This window comes from Magnolia sinica, chromosome 14, assembly GCF_029962835.1.
Source record: "Magnolia sinica isolate HGM2019 chromosome 14, MsV1, whole genome shotgun sequence".
Classification (NCBI taxonomy): domain Eukaryota; kingdom Viridiplantae; phylum Streptophyta; class Magnoliopsida; order Magnoliales; family Magnoliaceae; genus Magnolia; species Magnolia sinica.
The window spans coordinates 57,824,550-57,844,067 of record NC_080586.1 but is presented as its reverse complement, the minus strand read 5'-3'; the positions used below and the strand labels follow the sequence as shown (position 1 = coordinate 57,844,067).

At 36.5% G+C, this 19,518-nt stretch overlaps 1 protein-coding gene across 1 annotated transcript in view; it reads left to right on the top strand.

The window, feature by feature from the left end:
- Positions 1 to 19,518, top strand: part of LOC131225810 (syntaxin-132) — a 68,532-nt gene that overhangs the window by 35,060 nt on the left and 13,954 nt on the right. Inside the window, exons 4-11 of the mRNA XM_058221402.1 lie at positions 7,076 to 7,124; positions 7,524 to 7,612; positions 9,512 to 9,585; positions 10,947 to 10,989; positions 11,069 to 11,129; positions 11,252 to 11,277; positions 11,366 to 11,443; positions 18,071 to 18,151. Of these exons, the coding sequence (XP_058077385.1) occupies positions 7,076 to 7,124; positions 7,524 to 7,612; positions 9,512 to 9,585; positions 10,947 to 10,989; positions 11,069 to 11,129; positions 11,252 to 11,277; positions 11,366 to 11,443; positions 18,071 to 18,151 (501 nt within the window). The remainder of the gene's footprint in view (positions 1 to 7,075; positions 7,125 to 7,523; positions 7,613 to 9,511; positions 9,586 to 10,946; positions 10,990 to 11,068; positions 11,130 to 11,251; positions 11,278 to 11,365; positions 11,444 to 18,070; positions 18,152 to 19,518) is intronic.

Here is a 19,518-nt window from a genome sequence, read left to right as displayed (position 1 = left end):
GTGTTCGTAATATCAATAATATCGGTATCGGCAGTCTGCGATATGAAACCCTTTGAAAATACAAAATAAATAAATAAATAAATAAAAAATAAAAAAAATTATTGAAAATTGCCAAACGTCCATTTATCGTGCGATATATCACACAATAATGCCTGATATGGCAGATTTTTGCGTAGAACTGTAGCCGTGCGACATACCACGACATTTTATCAGCATCCCATCCAGAAATTCGATAAATATATAGAAAAAAAATCTATTACCTGTTCAATCTGCCTAAAAGCGGAGCTTTCTACTGAATTTGGTGGGCCGTGGTCGACACTTCCAGGTCATAGGAGAGAAATCTGTCGACATCCGAAGAAATCCAAGCGAAATCATCACGAGATCTGAAAAATTATGGATTTGGGCAAGATTTTTTCGGAACCCTCTCTGTGTCGAACAAAAGGGTGTCCGAGCCCTTTTTACGTGATTTTGGGTTGGCTGGTGTACCGCACACCACTGAACTTACTGATGTGTTGACGTCATCAAGTTCTGTGGGTCCCATCATAAGGTATGCATTATATCCAAACCGTGTCCATTTGGCGAGCTTGTCGTAAGGCATGAGCCGAAAAATAAGATAGATCCAAAGATCAAGTGGACCACACTGCAAACAACAGTGGGAGATTGAACGTCTACCATTGAAACCCTTTTGAGGTCAGAAATTTTGGATAAATATGATATTTCTTTTTCCTGATCATCCAGGTTTGTGTGACCAGTGTTCGAATTGTCGACGAGAAGTCGATAATATCGACGATATTATCGGTGTCACTGAACCGGCGATACCGAAACCCCAAGTTTTCGTTTCTCTTCCAAATGTCGACGAAATATCGGCGATATTTTCGATTTTATCGAAAAAATAGCTATCATTCTCCTTATTATTGAAAAAAAATTAAAATATATACAAAAAAGCTCTCTTACCTTCTTTTTCTCCAGATCTACCTGCGGAAGTGGATTTCAGCTAGATTTAGTGGGCCAATCGCTATTAATAGCTCTGAATTTTCCGAGATAAGAAAACCCTTTTAAAAAACCCTTTTGTTGAACTTGATTTCACCGAGACTTACGGAGATTTCAGTTCGGATTTGAAAAAGAAAAAGAGAAATTTCTGGAAAGATTTTTTACGGAAGATAGATTGATTGCAGATTTTCCGGAGAAGAGGAGAGAATTTCGTAAAAACGAAAGCTCTCTCATGTCGCGGACGGGGATTAGCTACTGACAAGTTGAGTATACTCACCAAGGTGTGCCAAAACGGTTACGTATCGGCCGTAACGGCCGATACGTAACGGTAACAGTGGGAACCGTCACCCGTTTCGGGGTCGTATCGGCCGATACCCGATTTTGTACCCGTATCGGCTGATACGGGCCCGTTACGGGGTGTAACGGCCGTAACGGGCCCAAAACGGTAACTTTTTTTAAAAAAAATTTTTAGCTCTGTTTTTGCTGTTTTTTTGAAACCTCTTGCTTCCAAACTGTTTCTAATTCCTTCTACTACTAATTTCGACCAACCTTAGCTAGGTATTTGATAGAAAAATACATTATATTATAGATTTTTTTTGAATCAAAGCTCGGTGGGCCATTTTTCAGAAATTCGTCAAAAATAGGTATTTATACTTTTTTTAATATATTTTGTTGTTTTAATCATGTCATATGATGTGTTAATCATAGCAGAACATGTTAATGTGCATTTTACAGATTTGGGGTGCCATTTAATAATTTTTTAATATTTTTTTCTATTTACGCATGAATTTTGGCCCCTTTTTTTAAAATTCGAAAAATCAGTTTTTAATGGTTTTGCTGTTTTAATCATGCCATTTGATGTGTTAATCATAGTAGAACATGTTAATGTGCATTTTACAGATTTGGGGTGCCATTTTGTATTTTTTTAATATTTTTTTCTATTTACGCATTTATTTTGGCCCTTTTTTTGAAAATTTGAAAAACCATTTTTAAATGATTCTTTTGCTGTTTTAATGATGTCATATGCTGTGTTAATCATAGTAGAACATGTTAATGTGCATTTTACAGATTTGGGGTTTCATTTTATATATTTTTTATATTTTTTTCTATTTACGCATTTATTTTGGCCCTTTTTTTGAATATTCGAACAATCATCTTTTTATGATTGTTTTGCTGTTTTAATGATGCCATTTGATGTGTTAATCATAGTAGAACATGTTAATATGCATTTTACAGATTTGGGGTGCCATTTTATATTTTTATTTTTATTTTTTTCGCATTTATTTCGGCCCTTTTTTTGAAAATTCGAAAAATCATTTTTTAATGATTCTTTTGCTGTTTTAATGATGCCATATGATGTGTTAATCATAGTAGAACATGTTAATGTGCATTTTACATATTTGGGGTGCCATTTTATATTTTTTTCTATTTACGTATTTATTTCGGCCCTTTCTTGAAAATTCGAAAAATCATTTTTTAATGATTCTTTTGCTGTTTTAATGATGCCATATGATGTGTTAATCATAGTAGAACATGTTAATGTGCATTTTACATATTTGGGGTGCCATTTTATATTTTTTTTCTATTTACGCATGAATTTTGGCCCTCAAAAATAATTGCAAACACCTAAATGTAAGATATTTTCATATTACATTCATTCTAATATATCTATCATTGATAGTAGATAGTTAGAAAATTAAATATATGAATTTTGTAGTCAAATTCAGGTTATCTGGTTCATAAATTCATCAGACAGTCCGATACAACTTCTCACTAAAGAGTGGACCGTTACACCACCATAAACATGTTCCAATTTATAAATGAATGCATATTTGGAATGCTTAGAATATTCCGGATTTAATCCATATTTTTTCATATTTTTTTGGCAAAAAAAAAAATTTTACGCCGTTACGGGCCGTTACGCCCCCGTATCCGTATCGGTTTTGGAGGTCACCGTTACGCCAACCGATACCGATACGGGACACCTTGATACTCACAGGTTTAGTAGCGAGACTAGCTACTGAAGTGACGTCGGCAAGTTCCGTGGGCCCCACCATGATGTATGTTTTGTATCGACACCTTCCATCCATTTGGAGAGATCATTTTAGGACAAATCCAAAGAATGAGTTAAATCCAAAGTTCCAGTGGACCCCAGCACAGAAAATAGTGGGACAGTGATGCCCACCATTAAAAACTTCTAAAGGCCACAAAAGTTTTAGATCAAGCTGATATTTGTGTTTTCCCTTATTTAATGTCTTTTTTAACTTTTGAACAGGTTAGATTTCAAATAAATATTATGATGGGCCTTAGGATAGTTTCAACGGTGGGAATCACTCTCCCCACTGTTTTCTTTGGTGGGGTCCACTATAGATTTTTATTTGCTTCATTCTTTGGTTCATACCCTAAAATGGTATCTAAAAATGGATGGACGGTGTGGATATAACACATACATCATAGTGGGGCCACAGAACTTGGTGACGTCACTTCAGTAGCCGACTCGCTACTCAACCTGTTAGTATCTATCTAATCCACGTCCTCTCACACCAGCTGTATAGCTGTTGTATTGACGTAAGCAAGTTCTGTGGGGTCTGATCATGAGGTATTTGTTATATCAAAACCGTCCATCAATTTGGTGAGCTCCTCTTAAGGCTTGAGACGAAAAGTAAGACAGATCTAACTATCAAGTGGACCACACTGCAAAAAACAGTGGGAGATTGAACGTCTACCATTGAAACCCTTTTTGGGGTCATAGAAGTTTTGGATCAATATGAAATTTGTTTTTCCTCTTCATTCAGGTCTTTGTGACCTTATGAACAGATTGGATGGAAAATAAACGTTTTTTTAATGGTGAAAATCATTATCTCCACTGCTATTTGTGGTGTGGTCCAGATGATCTTTGGACATGATTCATTTTTTGGATAATGCTCTAAAATGATCTCTAAAAATAGATGAACGGTGTAGATATAATAAATACATCACTGTGGGGCCCATGTAACTTTGATCTCCTTTGAACCGTTCGTACAACTCGGAGATCGAGGAGCGTCAGTGCTCGTCTTCGCACGACACGTACCTGCAGCAGCTATATAGTTGGTGTGTGGTACACCAGCCAATCCGCTTCCAGTTTAATGGTGGGATTTAATTGCTATTGTTTCCTTTGGTGTGGTCCACTTAAGATTTGGAACTACCTCATTTTTTAGACCATGTACTAAAATGATATGCTGAAATGGATTAATGGGGTTGATTTTTCGCATATATCATGGTGGGCCCACGGAACACTCTCTAGTAGCCACCTCGTTATTCATAGCATGATAAAACACATGCCATACGATGGGTACCACAAAGTCCTTACACCACCAAGAGGACTTGATTTGGCTAATGACGTTGCCACTGTCAAGATGGCTAGTGGTTGGTGCTATGTGGGCCTAATCATGATGTGTTTATTTGATCCACGCTGTCCATCTATTTTTTCATATCATTTTAGATCTTGATCCAAAACATCAGGCATATATTTGATCCATCTAATCATGATGTATTTATTTGATCCACGTTGTCCATCTATTTTTTCATATCATTTTAGATCTTGATCCAAAACATCAGGCATATATAACTCTCAGGTGGACCACACCACAAGAAATAGTAGCAACTGAATGTCCACCATTAAAAACCTCCCAGGGTTCAATGTAATGCTTATTTGACATCCAACCTGTTGATTAGGTCATACAAACTAGTTTGATACAAAATTTTTGGCCCTTGAGAAGTTTTTAATGGTGTGCATTCATTCAACACTATCCTGTGATGTGGTCCACTTGAGATTTGGATTTATCTATTTTTTGGGCTTATACCATTAAATGATCTGGAAATTTGGATGGATGCCTCAATATGTCAAACAAGTGCCATATCCAAGCCATCAGTCACCAAGTATACCAATATATAGATTCCATGTCCCAAGAAAGGTGTACTTTTTTTAATTCATTAACTTTTACATGTCCTAATTATTATATGTTAGCTGCATTTGTATTATATGAACTCATTTTGATTAAATTGGAGCGATTTCTTATGGCAGCGTATGCTTTTTGGGTCCCATTAAATGAAAACTTATTATTTAATGCATTTTTTTGTAATTTTTTTATTCCTAAATATGCAAATATGTGTATTTAGGCATGCCCTGAAGTTTTATTGAAAAATTCCATCATTTTCCCCATTATTCGCCAATTTTTATTTTTTTTTCGCATTTCCAGTTATTGGCGATAACGATATTATATCTTTATCTCCAATCAACGAAACTTGTAGCGATCCCGACAACTCAAACACTGTGTGTGACCTCATGAACAGATTGGATGGAAAATAAAAGTTATGGTGGGCCTACGAATGTTTTAACAGTGAGAATCACTATCTCACTGCTATTTGTGGTGTGGTCCACTTGAGCTTTGGATATTATTTATTTTTGGGCTCATGATCTCTCCAAATGGTTGAATGGTGTGGATATAATAAATATATTATTGTGGGCCCATATAACTTTGAATAGCCTACAGGAGGAAGCGGATTGGCTGGTGTACCACACACAAGCTATATAGCTGGTGTAGGTATGTGTCGTGCGAAGACGAGCGCTGACGCTCCTCGAGCTCCAAGTTGTACGAACGGTTCAAAGGAGATCAAAGTTAAATGGCCCCACAATTATGTTTTTATTATATCCACACCGTTTATTCATTTTTCGAGATCATTTTAGAGTACTAACCAAAAAATGAATCATATCCAAAGATCCACTACACCACACCACAAATAGCAGCGGAGATAATGATTTTCACCGTTAAAAATTTCGTAGGGCCCACCATAACATTTATTTTCCATCCAATCTGTTCATAAGGTCACAAAGACCTGGATGAAGAGGAAAAACAAATTTCATATTGATCCAAAACTTTTGTGAACCCCAAAAGGGTTTCAATGGCAGTTGTTCAATCCCCCCACTGCTTTTTTTAGTGTGGTCCACTTGATTGGTAGATTTGTCTTATTTTTCGTCTCAAGTGGACTGTACTCAAGGAAACAATGGTGGTTGAACATAGTACCATTAAAAACTTCTTAGGGTGCACCTTGATTTTCCCTATATTTTATTAGGCACTCAATCTGTTGATAACTTCACATAAGTTTGAATGAAGAGAAAAAACAATTATCAGCTTGATCCAAACTTTTGTGGCCCATTAATGGTCAATCATCATTGTTTCTTATTGTATGGTCCACCTGATTATTGGATCATGGTCCACCTGATTATTGGATCTGCTTCATTTTTTTGGATAATGTCCTAAAATGATATGAAAAAACGGATGGAAAGGGTTGATACTGAATATAGTTGTCTTAGTTCAATTGAACAGCGCATAGCTTAGTACCATATACAAATGAAACCTATTGTGTCCACTTCTTTTTTGAGATTTTATGATTTAAAAGTGTGTATTAGGGTCTTTTTAAATAATCCCTGAAGTTTCATTGAAAAATTCTACAATTTTCCCAATGTTTCCCAAAAAAGTGTGATTAATTATGCGATACAAACAATATATCCCGTGTGATAACCGATACGTATCTGTATCCCAAGGGTGCGATACATTGTGCGATACCGATATTTCGAACACTGGTTATAGGAAATAATTTTATATTAATTGCAGACAGTTGTTATAAGAAATAATTTTATATAAATTACAGTGTCATGGTTCAAACCAGTTCGACCATGGCTGGTTTGATTTGGTTTTCAAGAGATTAGTTAGCATAACCTTTGTTCTTCTTGTGGGCTGTGGAGGGTGTAATTCAGGATCATACATATGTCCTCAAGGACCTTAATACTGTGATACTTGGGAATAACCATTATGGTGCAAAGAGAAACATTCTTATTCACTATATGCATGTTACGTGAAAGATATGTTATTACAATGGACCAAATAAACAGCAAAGGGATATTACTAAAGCAAAATAGTTACTATTAAACATATTTGGTTTTTCTATTAGATGATTAATATGCTTTGATGGCCTGCCTTAATGACTTGATCAATTGGTCAATGTACTTCCTGTCCTGTCACTCACTTGCTTATGACACATTCAGGATGCAAATGAGGAGTCAAAGGCTGTAACCAAGGCTTCTGCAATGAAAGGTAACTGCTTGTCACAACACATCCAGATTTGCTTTGTTTGTAAGGTTCTTGTTTCTTTGCTTGTTAGTTCTAGTGGAGCAGCATAGTTGGATAAAGAATAAATAAAATGCTTTTTATTGTGGAAGATAATTTTTATAAAGTATTTGAACTTATTATGAAACTGCTTTTTTCCCTTTTTTGTTTGTTATAAATGATTTTAAAAAAAGAGAGGATAATATTAAAATGGAATCTATATTTTTAACTGTCTTTATGTATGGAGCCTTTTTTACCCCTTCCTTTGTTTGGGGAAAAATTATCTGTTGAGGATCAGTTTTCTTGTATCCCAGTAATCCATGCTGTTTTTTTTTCTGACCATCATTCACTTAGAGTAGCTGTAACTGATTCTATTATTGGTTGCAGCAATCAAGCAGCGCATGGAGAAAGATGTAGATGAAGTGGGGAAAATTGCGCGTTTTGCGAAATCAAAACTTGAACAACTTGATAGAGATGTAATGCTGCTTATGTTATTTCCACATGAGCTGTTCATTCCATGGGAGTTCTTTTATTTTGCAATTAATCTATTTTTCTCCAAATTATCATCACCATCATCTTCTTAGCATTATCCCAACTAATTGGGGTCGGCTATGTGAATCTTTTTCCGCCATTCCACTCTATCATGGGCAATAACTTCAGTTAGACCATAGGCCATCAAGTTTTTTCTTACTACTTACACCTACATCCTTTTGGGCCTTCCCCTTACCCTTTTAGAGCCTTCGGCTTGTACCAACTCACTCCTAAATAAAACAATTATTGGTGTCCGTTGCAACCATCTAAGGGCTCATTTGACATCTTTACTCTAATCTAATGAGAGCTTTTCAAATAAGAGCTACTGTAATAAGCTCTTTTTGTTCTAGCTCTTGTTTTAAATAAGCTCATTTGGTAAAATCACGTTTTCAAAACCAAAAAAAAAGCTTTTATTAAAAATAAACACATTTGGTAAAAGGTTCAAATAAGAGCTTTTTAAAGGGGTAGTTGATGCCATTTTTAAAGATTACAACAACTCGATTATAAGAGCAATCCAAATGATCGTTCTGGTGGATCTCATCATAGATTGACCGTGCCTGAAATGGCAAAAGAATGGATGGCTACAATTTTCATGTTTTAAGACATTTGGACCATCCATTATGTCAGAAATTGGATATGGATCCTCCATCATATGGAGCCCACCTTTGATGTGGATCATCCATCCTGTGAGCCAAACCTTCAAAGTGGGTTGTCCATGAGGCTTGTCTTGCATGTGGACCATTTATCATTAGGGGTTGACCCTTGACGTGGACCGTCCATTATGTGGGGTCCACCTTGATGTAGGTCATCCTTCATGTGAGGCCCACCATCAATGCTAATTGTCCTTTATGTGGGGCCCACCTTTGATGTCAACCTTCCATCATGTGGTCCCACCTTCAATGCCCACCATCCATCATGTGGGGCCCACCTTTGATGTGTTTGTGCATTATGTGGGCCCACCTTGATGTGGACCATTCATCATGTGGAGCCCCACCTTCAATATGGGTTCATCATGTGGGCCACCTTAGATTTTAAAGAGGAGAAGAGGGCAAGATGGGAATTACTTAAAAAGTTTAAGGACCAACTCGTCCAAAAATTAGCCAAAATTATCTACCCGCTTAAGCGAAGTAAGCTCTTAAAGAAAAAGTGACCTCCCCATCACTTATTTTTTTAGAGATGTGTTTTTTTTTTTTTTTTTGTTGCTAGTTTCAAAAAAAAAATAAGTGGTAAAATTAGAGCTTTACCAAAGTCCATTTCCAAAATAATAGCTTATATTTTTAAAGCAAGCACATAAGCTCTTATTAGTAGAGATTAGGGCTGTACATCGAGCTGATTCGAGTTGAGGTGGGCCAAGCTTGGCTTGACTCGTTCGTGCTCTCCTTGAGCTCGGCCTTGAGCTTACCATTGAAGCTTGGCTTGTTTGCCAAACCTTTCTAGTCGAGTTCGAGGCGGCTAGTGGATCGAGTCAAGGCAAGCTTACCTCGAGTCAAGTCGAGCCTGCTCCCAACCCAACCCGCACCCAACTGAACCCAGCAACGCGACCCAACCGGCACCCGACCCAACCCAGCCACCTGACCCAACTGACCCAACTCGAGCCGTCATTCAAGCCGAATCAAGTCGAGCTAGATTGAGCCAAGCCAAGCGAGCTTTTCGAGCTAGCTTGGCTCATGTACAGCCTTAGTAGAGATGCCAAACGGCCCCTAAGTCTACTTTCCCTCATCTTATTACCTATTGGTGCTGCTGTTAAATTCCCTCGATTGCATTCATTTTTGATGCTATCCTTGTCTTGCCACTCATTTCTAATTCTATCCTTTCTAAGTCCATCCTTTTCTTTCAAAAACCAGAATCTAAATAATAGGCAGAAGCCTGGATGTGGAAAGGGAACAGCAGTAGACCGATCGAGAATGTCAACGACTCTGTAAGTTATATGTGGATTTCTCTTATTTCTTTTTCCCTAGTTGAATTGTGTCTATTTCATGCAAGGACCCATTTTGAAGTTGCTCTGGTTTGCGGTGGACTGTGCTCTGCCAAAATTGGCACAAGAATGGCTTGGAGTTGTTCCACTTGCAAGGACCTATTTAGAGCTGTTCTCACTTGCAATTTGGAGCAGAAAAAACAGGGAAATAAACATGGTTCCCATTTCCTTTATGAACCAAATCCAAGGAGGGTAGAATCTGGTGAAAGAAGCGGACCAATCCCAATCCAACATGTCTACATATGATGATGCACGAGATATCTTATAAATAGAGGAGTTCTGTGATACCAACTTGATGACTTTCAGTTTCCTGGCATCTCTAGTCTGTACAAGGGGGGTCCATTTGGTGATCCAGGTGCTTAACTCATTAGCCCCATCATGGATTGACCATGCCCCTAAAATTTCCCCAATTGATACATGTCAAACAATCTTTGTCCTTTCTTTTAGTTGAATATGGACCATTATGGATTAATGTACCATTTCCATATAAATCTATTTGCAGTGCACAGATTGAAGGTTGGGATTTTCCAATTTTGAATATTTTAAAGGCATGGTTCATCCATTGTGGGGCCCATGAGATAAATTGTCTGGATCCATTGAAGCATGGATACCACTGTACGAACTGAGGAGCCAAGGATTTTATGCTCATCCTTGGTTCAAGGATCATATAATTACTCTTATAAATATTGGGTACTGTAGGATGAGATATCGAAAAATGTATACTTATAAGTAGGATTATGTTAGAATTATGTATCACACATATACCGATAAGTAGCCATTCCTTTAATTAATAAGGAACACAATTTGTCATCATCAGATCCTTTTCCCAGTCATTTGGGTCTTATTCTCATGATTGCTTGGGAAAGGTTTTGAGGACTGGCTGACCACCTGACATCAACTCCCCTCGTTGGGAGTTGGGACTGACTGGCTTGTTGCATCCACACCATGTTGAAAATGAGGAAGAAATCATCATAATCATCATCTAAGCCTTATCCAAACTAATTTTGTTCGGCTACATGAATTCTTTTCTGCCATTCCACTCTAAGCCATTAAGAAGACGGTTACTGCATATATATATATATATATATATATATATATATATATATATATATATATATATATATATATATATATAAGAAACATTAAAAAATGAAAGATAGATTAAGTCCTCAGAAACATGTTGATGTTTGTCCTACACCATGTCCTCCATGGCAGCAAAGTAAATAGTAGTGTGTCCTAGACTCCATGTTAATAGGTGTACAAGTTTACACGATCCCAATTATGTGGCCTTCTGTTTGTTGCAGTGCGTTGAAAATGAAGTTGAAAGAAAGAATGTCTGAATTTCAGGTATTCTATATATCATACTGCTTTGCTGTAACCAAAGGCTTCTTTATTCCTTATAGTTCAATTTTAACTTGTTTTGCAGACTTTAAGAGAAACTATCCATGAAGAGTACCGAGAGGTCATTGAGAGAAGGGTTTTCACAGGTTCTCATGGCACTGACAAAAGCACAGTTTTTATTACTTGTGATGAGTGATTCATTCATTTTGTATGCCTTGTTTTACTCTGATAGTTTTCAAATGTTTCTCTTGTTTTTCTTCATGACCAGTGACGGGAACAAGAGCTGATGAAGAGGTGAGATTAGTCTGTCAAATTTCTGGTGACCTTTATATTTATCCACATATTTGATATCATTCTCTTGTGATTATTGGATCCTATACAGACTATTGACCGGTTGATAGAGACTGGGAATGGTGAGCAAATATTCCAGAAAGCAATTCAGGAACAAGGCCGTGGACAGGTTTGCCTTTTTTCTCTCGCTTTTGAATATTTGGAGTTTCAGTTGCAGTAACCTTCCTCTCTCTCTCTCTCTCTCTCTCTCTCTCTCTCTCTCTCTCTCTCTCTCTCTCTCTCTCTCTCTATTAGCAGTTTTGGTCACAATAACCTTTTTTTTCTTTCTTTTCTTTTCCTTTATTTATTTTTATTATTTCCTTCTCCTCTTTTGTAGTGTATATGGTAACCTCTTTTTCCAGCATGGTTTTAAAAAATCACGAACCGACTTGAACTCAAATCAAACTTGAACTGATCAAGGCAGCAGACAACTCAACTTTTTCTTTCAGGAATGTGTTATAGCTGCTCTTGACCAAGGTTGCTGAGTTATTAACTGAGAAATCCTCTAGTTTTGAATGATTGTTTCTAGAGCATTGTTCTGAATATTGGCGATATTATCGATAATATCGCCAATATTATCAGCATCGCCAACTCAGCAATACTGATAACACTGGTAGCATTAGAAATTCCAGATATCATTGCTGATATATCACTAAGTATCGCCAATGTTTTTGACTGTGTAGACTCCAGGTGTCTCTTGTATTGTTAATGTATCGGTTATATTTTGATAATATTGCCAATGCATCACCAATGTATTGATATCGCCAAAAATCTGTTTATTAAAACAGAAAAATCCATTTGATTTTTTTTTTTAATGGGTTCATGTTTGTATGATAAAATGCATGTTTGCATGTCTATATATGTATGCGTGCATGGATGGATGGATGCATGCATGCGTGGATGAATGTATATATTTGTTTATGCATGCATACATGGACGGATCATGCATGTGTGTGTATATGGACGTGTCATTGTACGTATATATATGTAAGCATGCACGGCTGCATGGATGGATCATGCATATGTGTTTATTTGTATGTATGTATGTGCATGCATGGATGGGTGGATGTATGAATGGATGGATCCACCATTTTCTCCATGTTTCCCCAATGTTTTCTTGAGTCAATGATACATGCTTTTAGCCCCCATTAAAAGAAACTTCTTATGTGATTCATAAATATGCAAATACGGGTCTTTTTTACTATTGATTCCTAAACATGCAAATCTGGGTATTTTAGCATCTCCTGAAGTATCATTGAAAAATTCCATCATTTCCTCAACGTTTCCCCAATGTTTTCTTGAGTCAATGATACATGCTTTCAGCCCCCATTAAAACAAACTTCTTATTTGATTCATAAATATGCAAATATGGGTCTTTTTTACTATTATTTGATTCCAAAATATGCAAATATGTGTATTTTAGCATCTCTTGAAGTATCATTGAAAAATTCCACCATTTCCCCCATGTTTCCCCAATGTTTCCCTAAGTTAGCGTAGTGTTCGAAATATCTCCGATATTAGCTTTATCTCTAGCTCAGCGATACCGATAACGCTGGTAGTATCAGAAATTTCAGGTATTAGCAATGTATTGCTAAGTATCGCCGACGTATGAATATTGCTAATGTAATCACCAATATTTTCAAGTATGTAAATTCTAGGTGTCGCTTGTATTGCTAATGCATCAATATTGCCAATATTTTCAACTATGTAAATTCCAGGTAATGCTTGTATCATAAATGTATCGATAATATTTCAATAGTAAATTTTTATTTCAAATTTTTTTTTTTTTTTCATGGGCACATGGTTGTATGTAGTGTTTAATTTGTCATTGATAATATTGATAATATCTCGATGTTATCGATATCGCAACATACGCGATATTGAGACCACAATAGTTCGTTTCCTTTCCAATTGTTGATGATTTCTTGGTGAAATATCATGTGTTGTTAATATTTTGCAATATCGATGGAGGTTTGAATGAAAGGTTGGATGGTTAAATAGTCCGGATGGGATGGTTGGACTAATTCTTACAAAACACATGCTTTTAAGGCCCCATTAAATGGAAACTTGTTATGTATGCATTCTTTTTGCAATTTTTTAATCTCTAAATATGCAAATGTCCATTTTAACATCTCCTGAAGTTTTGCTGAAAATTCCACTGTTTTTCCCATGTTTCCCTGCATTTCCGATTATCAGCGATATTATTGGCGATTTCGATATTGTTTCCATATCCCTAGCTAGCAAAACTTATAGCAATACCAATACATCGAAAAGCATTACATGCATTTTTAGGCTCCCATTAAAGGGAAACTTATAATGTATGTGTGTGGTTTTTTTTTTAAAAAAATTATTTATTTATTTATTTATTGTTTATATTGCAATTATTTGATTCCTAAATATGTGAATGTGTATTTTAGCATTTCCTAAAGTTTCATTGAAAAATTCCACCATTTTTCCCTTAGTCAGTGATGCATTTCCAGTATCGGTTATATTAATACTTGTTTTTGTATCCCTAGCTAGCGATACATGTAACAATGATGTTGCAACGGACAATATTTTAGATTTATTAATTGACAAATGAACAATTTATGACTTATGGTGATTCATAAAAGAATTCATGTAATGGACTCCGAAGTCCAAACTATAAATAGCTTAGATCGATTGGTTTTGGTGAAATGAATAAAGAGAATGTCAATGAGAGTCTGAGAGATCATTTCGGAATCAAATACTCCTAAATACTTCGAAATTAGTCTCAATTAACAACTAGTTGAAGGGAAATTTCAAAAAATAATATATATTATTTTATTAAATTTTTTAATTAAAAAATGATTTTTATTTTTCAAAAATTGACAATGACTTAACAAATCAGTAGATTATCCCTCATACATGCTTGATTTCATGTTTGGAGTGCAACATTGCAAGCAATTGGGGAGAAATTAGGAAAAATTTTAATTTTCCCCAAATCAGACCACCTACACTTGAATTTCGAAATTAGTGCATGTGATGATCATTTCATCAAATACTTTGAAATTAGTCTCAATTGATAGCTGGTTGAAGCAAAATTTTGAAAAAAAAACACATGAAGAACAAATGGATATCGAAATCAAAGCTCCAACTCTATGATTTTTATGCAAAACATGAAGAACCAATGGATTTTGTAACCATTTGACACTGATTTTACATAATTTCAACCAAAAAAAAAGGATAAAAAATTGAAAATACTCACTGGATCGAATATGTGAGATATATCGGCACTACCCATGCATTTCGTATTGCACATGTGGCATACAAGATATATCGTGGGACATATCGGCCGATATCGTCGATATTTAAAACATTGCCTATGACCATTGGTCGAAGTATCCTTGATATTATCAAAATATCCCCGATATTATCCGTATCTCCAGCTCAGCAATACCGATAATATTGGTAACAATAATGATAACACTGGTGGTATTATAAATTCCAGGTATCAATGATATATCACTAAATTTCGCTAGTGTATCACCAGTGTTTTTTACTGTGTAAATTCCATGTCTCTTGTATCCCCGCCCAGCGAAACTTGTAGCTATACCGATACTTCGAACATGGGTGTATTCTCCTGTTATCTGAACACAAAAGCTAAGTGTTTATTTTTAACTGATTTAAATCTCAACAAGAAATAATTGAAATATGGAAAAAACTTCTGCTCTTTCTTTCAATAAATTTAGCTAAATAGTTCTAGAAAAATCATCCACGAAGATAACATAATACTTAAACCCATGATGACTTGGGACCATGACAAGGCCCCATACATAAAAGTGAACTAATAAGAAAGGACCCGATGGACGTAGATCTATGCAGAGTGGAAAAGATGCACGACTATGCTTACTGTACTGACAAACTTCACAATCAAAATCAGAAACAGATACTAATTCTGGAACCATTTGCTTCAGCTTATTTAGAGGAAGATGACCAAGGCAACGATGCCATTGGAACGGTATCCCACTAGATTGAAGTGTTGTACTTGTTGCGTAATCCAGATGGTATAAACCTCCTACCTCATGTCCTGAACAAATTGTCCTGCTAGTCATTAGATCATAAAGCACATATTAAGAAGGAAAGAAAGTAACTGGGCAATTTAAACTTTTGGTAAGACAACTAACTAACATGAGATTGAATGAAAAGTGAGGTATACACAAGATAAATGAGAATTCTAGAGAAGGAGATGGACAAACAGTGCCTCATCCATTAATCGATGTACCATACACGTGATATAATCAAACTGGGTCCACAAGTCTGTAGGTTTATTGTGGACGCATATTGGGTACTAAGTAAACTCTTTGGGGCCCAACATTATGTATGTGTCATATCTGAGCTGTCCATCCATTTGTCCAGCTCATTTTAGGGCATGAACCCAAAATTGAAGCATATCCAAAGCTCAAGTGGATCACACCACAGGAAACAGTGGGAATTGAACACCTACCATTAACAACTTTCTAGGGGCCACGGAAGTTTTGATTCAAGCTGATATTTGTGTTTTTCCTTCATCCATGTCTGTGTAACCGTATGAACAGGTTGGATGACAAATAAACATCACTGTGGGCCCTAGGAAGGTTTCAATGTTAGACAACATTATACCCACTGTTTGCTGTGGTGTGGTCCATTTGAGCTTTGGATATGCTTCAGTGTTGGGCTCATGCTCTAAAATGAGCTGATAAAATGGATGGATGGTGTGGCTAAGATACATACATCATGGTGGGCCCCATAGAGTTTACTCAGTATGCATTCCATGTCCGTTTATTGTTTGGAGAATTGTAAACACACCTCTATTTTGGATTATTACATTTTTTTAAACATTAATTTTGGATTATTAATTGTACCTCCACTTAGTTTAAAAAATTCATTGTAGATTCCCTCATACAAAGAAACATCATCGTTATCTTTGAGCAATTGACCGTTTTATCCATCTTATATGCAACTCGTAGACATGTGTGGCCCTCCACAGTCTGTGCATGTCATCCAACCTGTTCAGCATGGTCACTCCATGAAAATGGGACACCTCAAAAGTCAAGCTAATACAACTATTAGGTGGTCCAACATGTGAATTTGGAGTTTTTGAGAGGTTGTCCATTGTTTTCTATGGTGTGCCCATATGATGAGGTTTTTTGGGTGTCCAATTTATGTCGTGGAGCAACCCTGTTGGTTGGGGTTGGAAACCATTCATAATGATGGTAGGCCCCAAATTTATGCAAAACAATTTCCTTAAATAAGTGTATTTTTATCATTTAGCACATATTTCCCTAACCTCTCTAACACGGGGGGGAGCGCGCGCACTTGCAATAATCGAACAGAGGAGGTGTTTACAATTGAGACAACTGACGGGAGGTGTTTAAAATTATCCTGTTTATTGTTTAATTAGTCATTAGAGTGTTTACTTGGTGAGCAAGTTCCCCATTGATATTTTCAGAACTTCGCTGTCTTAATGACAAAAAATTGGCTCCATTTGAAGACTTATCAAGTTAGCTTTCAAATGAACCCAAGATCATGTGATTTGATATGAATAGAGTTATGACCTATTTCTTGAAGCCCTGCAGTGATTTTGGGATATTTTAGTCATTGTTAGTATTTTATTAATATTGATGGTTAGGATTTGGCTTTATTTATGGTTAGGATGAAGTTAGGTTTTGTTTTGGCAGTGATTCCCTGAAACCTGTTGGGCATATCATGCTCAATACAAGCGTTGATGCTTGCATCACACCAACTAGTGCAATGCTAATCATTGGCTGATCTGCGATACTGTCCAACTTGTGCAGTAAGATTTAAACCTGCAAATTTGGTTGTTTATGTTTGAACCTTATCTAGGTATTGAGATTGAGATTGAGATTACGGGCTGATTGATACCATCCAATAGCCATTGTCCTGCGCCAGTTAGCCTGATTTTTGGGCCAGTGCATTTTCTCAGTGGGATAAATGGAAGCAGATTTTGTACCGAGTAACTGAGTATGCGATAGCATACTGAGTAATCTCCGTAGGGCCCACTGTGGATGTATATGTCTTATCTGCACCGTCCATCCATTTTACAGCTCATTTTCGGGCATGAGCCTAAAATTAAAGCATATCCAAAGCTCAAGTGGACCACACCACAGGAAACAGAGTAAATTGAATGCCTACCATTGAAAACTTCTTGGAGGCCACAGGAATTTTGGATCAAGCTGATATTTGTGTTTCCCTTTCATTCATTTCTGTGTGACCTTATGAATAAGTTGGATAACAAATAAACATCACTGTGGGCCCTACAAAGGTTTCAACGGTGGACATCATTATCTCCACTGTTTCCTGTGGTGTTGCCACTTGAGCTTTGGATATGCTTCAATTTTGGGCTCATGCCCTAAAATGAGCTGGAAAAACAGATGGACAGCGTACATAAGACACATACATCCACAGTGGGCCACACAGTTTACTTAGTATGTACAGCGTAGTGAGTTACTCAGTATGCAGTCTGCTTCCGGGATAAATGGCACAGATCTGACACATGTTCTGCTCTGTCACATGTCACGAAGAACCTTGTTGATCCTCTTCGAGTTAGCATGGCCCAACAATAAATTATCTTCCCCATTTGTTTACTTTCTGATATTTTTAGTTCATATCTATTTTTTATTTTACTTAATAATTGCAGTGTTAAGACTAGTTAAATGATCATTTTGTTGTATGTGCTTTTCTGTTGAATTTTAAGGATAGATCCGTATTAATAAAGACACCCCAAATTTGATTGTAGGTAATGGACACCTTGGCGGAAATCCAAGAGCGCCATGATGCGGTGAGAGATTTAGAGAAGAAGCTTCTTGAGTTGCATCAGGTACTTGCTTTAGTGTTTAAAATCTTGATCAAATCAAGATACATGCCAATTCATTCCGACTCCGTTGATCAAGACAGGTAAAAGTCAGATCTTTTAGAACTCAATAAAACAATACACACTTGAAAAATGAGAAGAAAATAACCAAATTAGAACCCAAAAAACTTGAAGTGTGGATCCTCAATGCAAGTTGAAATTGGGGTCCCACAAAATGTGTCAAGGGGTCAAAAGATGGTCTACTTGGTCATAGTGAGAAAGGTTTTTTTTTTGTCTTCTTCTGATTTGCTCTGTGGAAAGTATGCCTTGTGTGCACGATTTTATAGTTTTTTTTTCATTATCCACAATGGTGGCACTGATCTGAGGGACAAATGACCTCTAGTTGACCCAAATTGGAACCATTTGGTTAGCCTATTGGGTTATCCTTCCAAAGGTCATAAGAGTACATGATTCAGTCGGATTGAACAAGTTGTAACCTAGTTAATGATTGGGTACACGGTCGTGGCAAAAATTACATTTTTGTTTGATGAGTTCATCATTCAGGTTTCAACAATAGCCAAATCGGGTCAGTTTAAATTAGTTTCTTTTAAAATTCAAGTCAAAGATAGCTTCCAAGTTTGCTGGGTTTGCAAGCTACCTTATTGAAAAGCTTTAAAAAAAAACAAAAATAATAATAATAATAATAATAATTGAACAGCCAATCTATGTTTATTTGTTTCCAATTTAGAGTGTTAATTTTCTGATTTCAGGAAAAAAATAGTTTTAGGAAAAATTTACATGAATTTATGTACGGATGTTTTATGTTTAGAAAGTAATATTATGGTAGTAAATTGAGTGAGGCGTGTTTTCGACTCTGAAGATTGGGTTTTTGGGAGGTTTGCTAATTGCGCCCTGCCCATCCACATGCAGGCGCATGTACCACTGTAGAACACGTGTGAGAGATCTGAGCTTTCCATCATGTCGGCTTCTCTGTTTAGATCTTCTGGCTTAAAATTGAGGCCATTCAATGTCTCAGGTGGCCGCAGCTACCAAAACAGATCAGCAGCTAGTAAAAATGTTTTAACCATTACCTTTCTTCATACTCTGTGGCCCACCTGAGGAGTGGAACTGCCTGATTGTTGAGGCAGAAGATGAAAGCATTATTTCCAACCACATGGAAAGCTCAGATATTGTGCAACTGTTCCATATTTTTATGTGAATGAGCAGGATTCCAAAGATTGTGGAATTAGCAAACCTCGGGTTTTGGAGTCTTTAGGTGATTATAAGTATGATCCATTGTACCAGTCCAAGTTTGTACTGTCCCTATCTTTTTAGAAGGTTATCCAATCGCTCCTCCAATAGGTTCTCTCTAAATAGGCGGAGCTTTTAAGTCT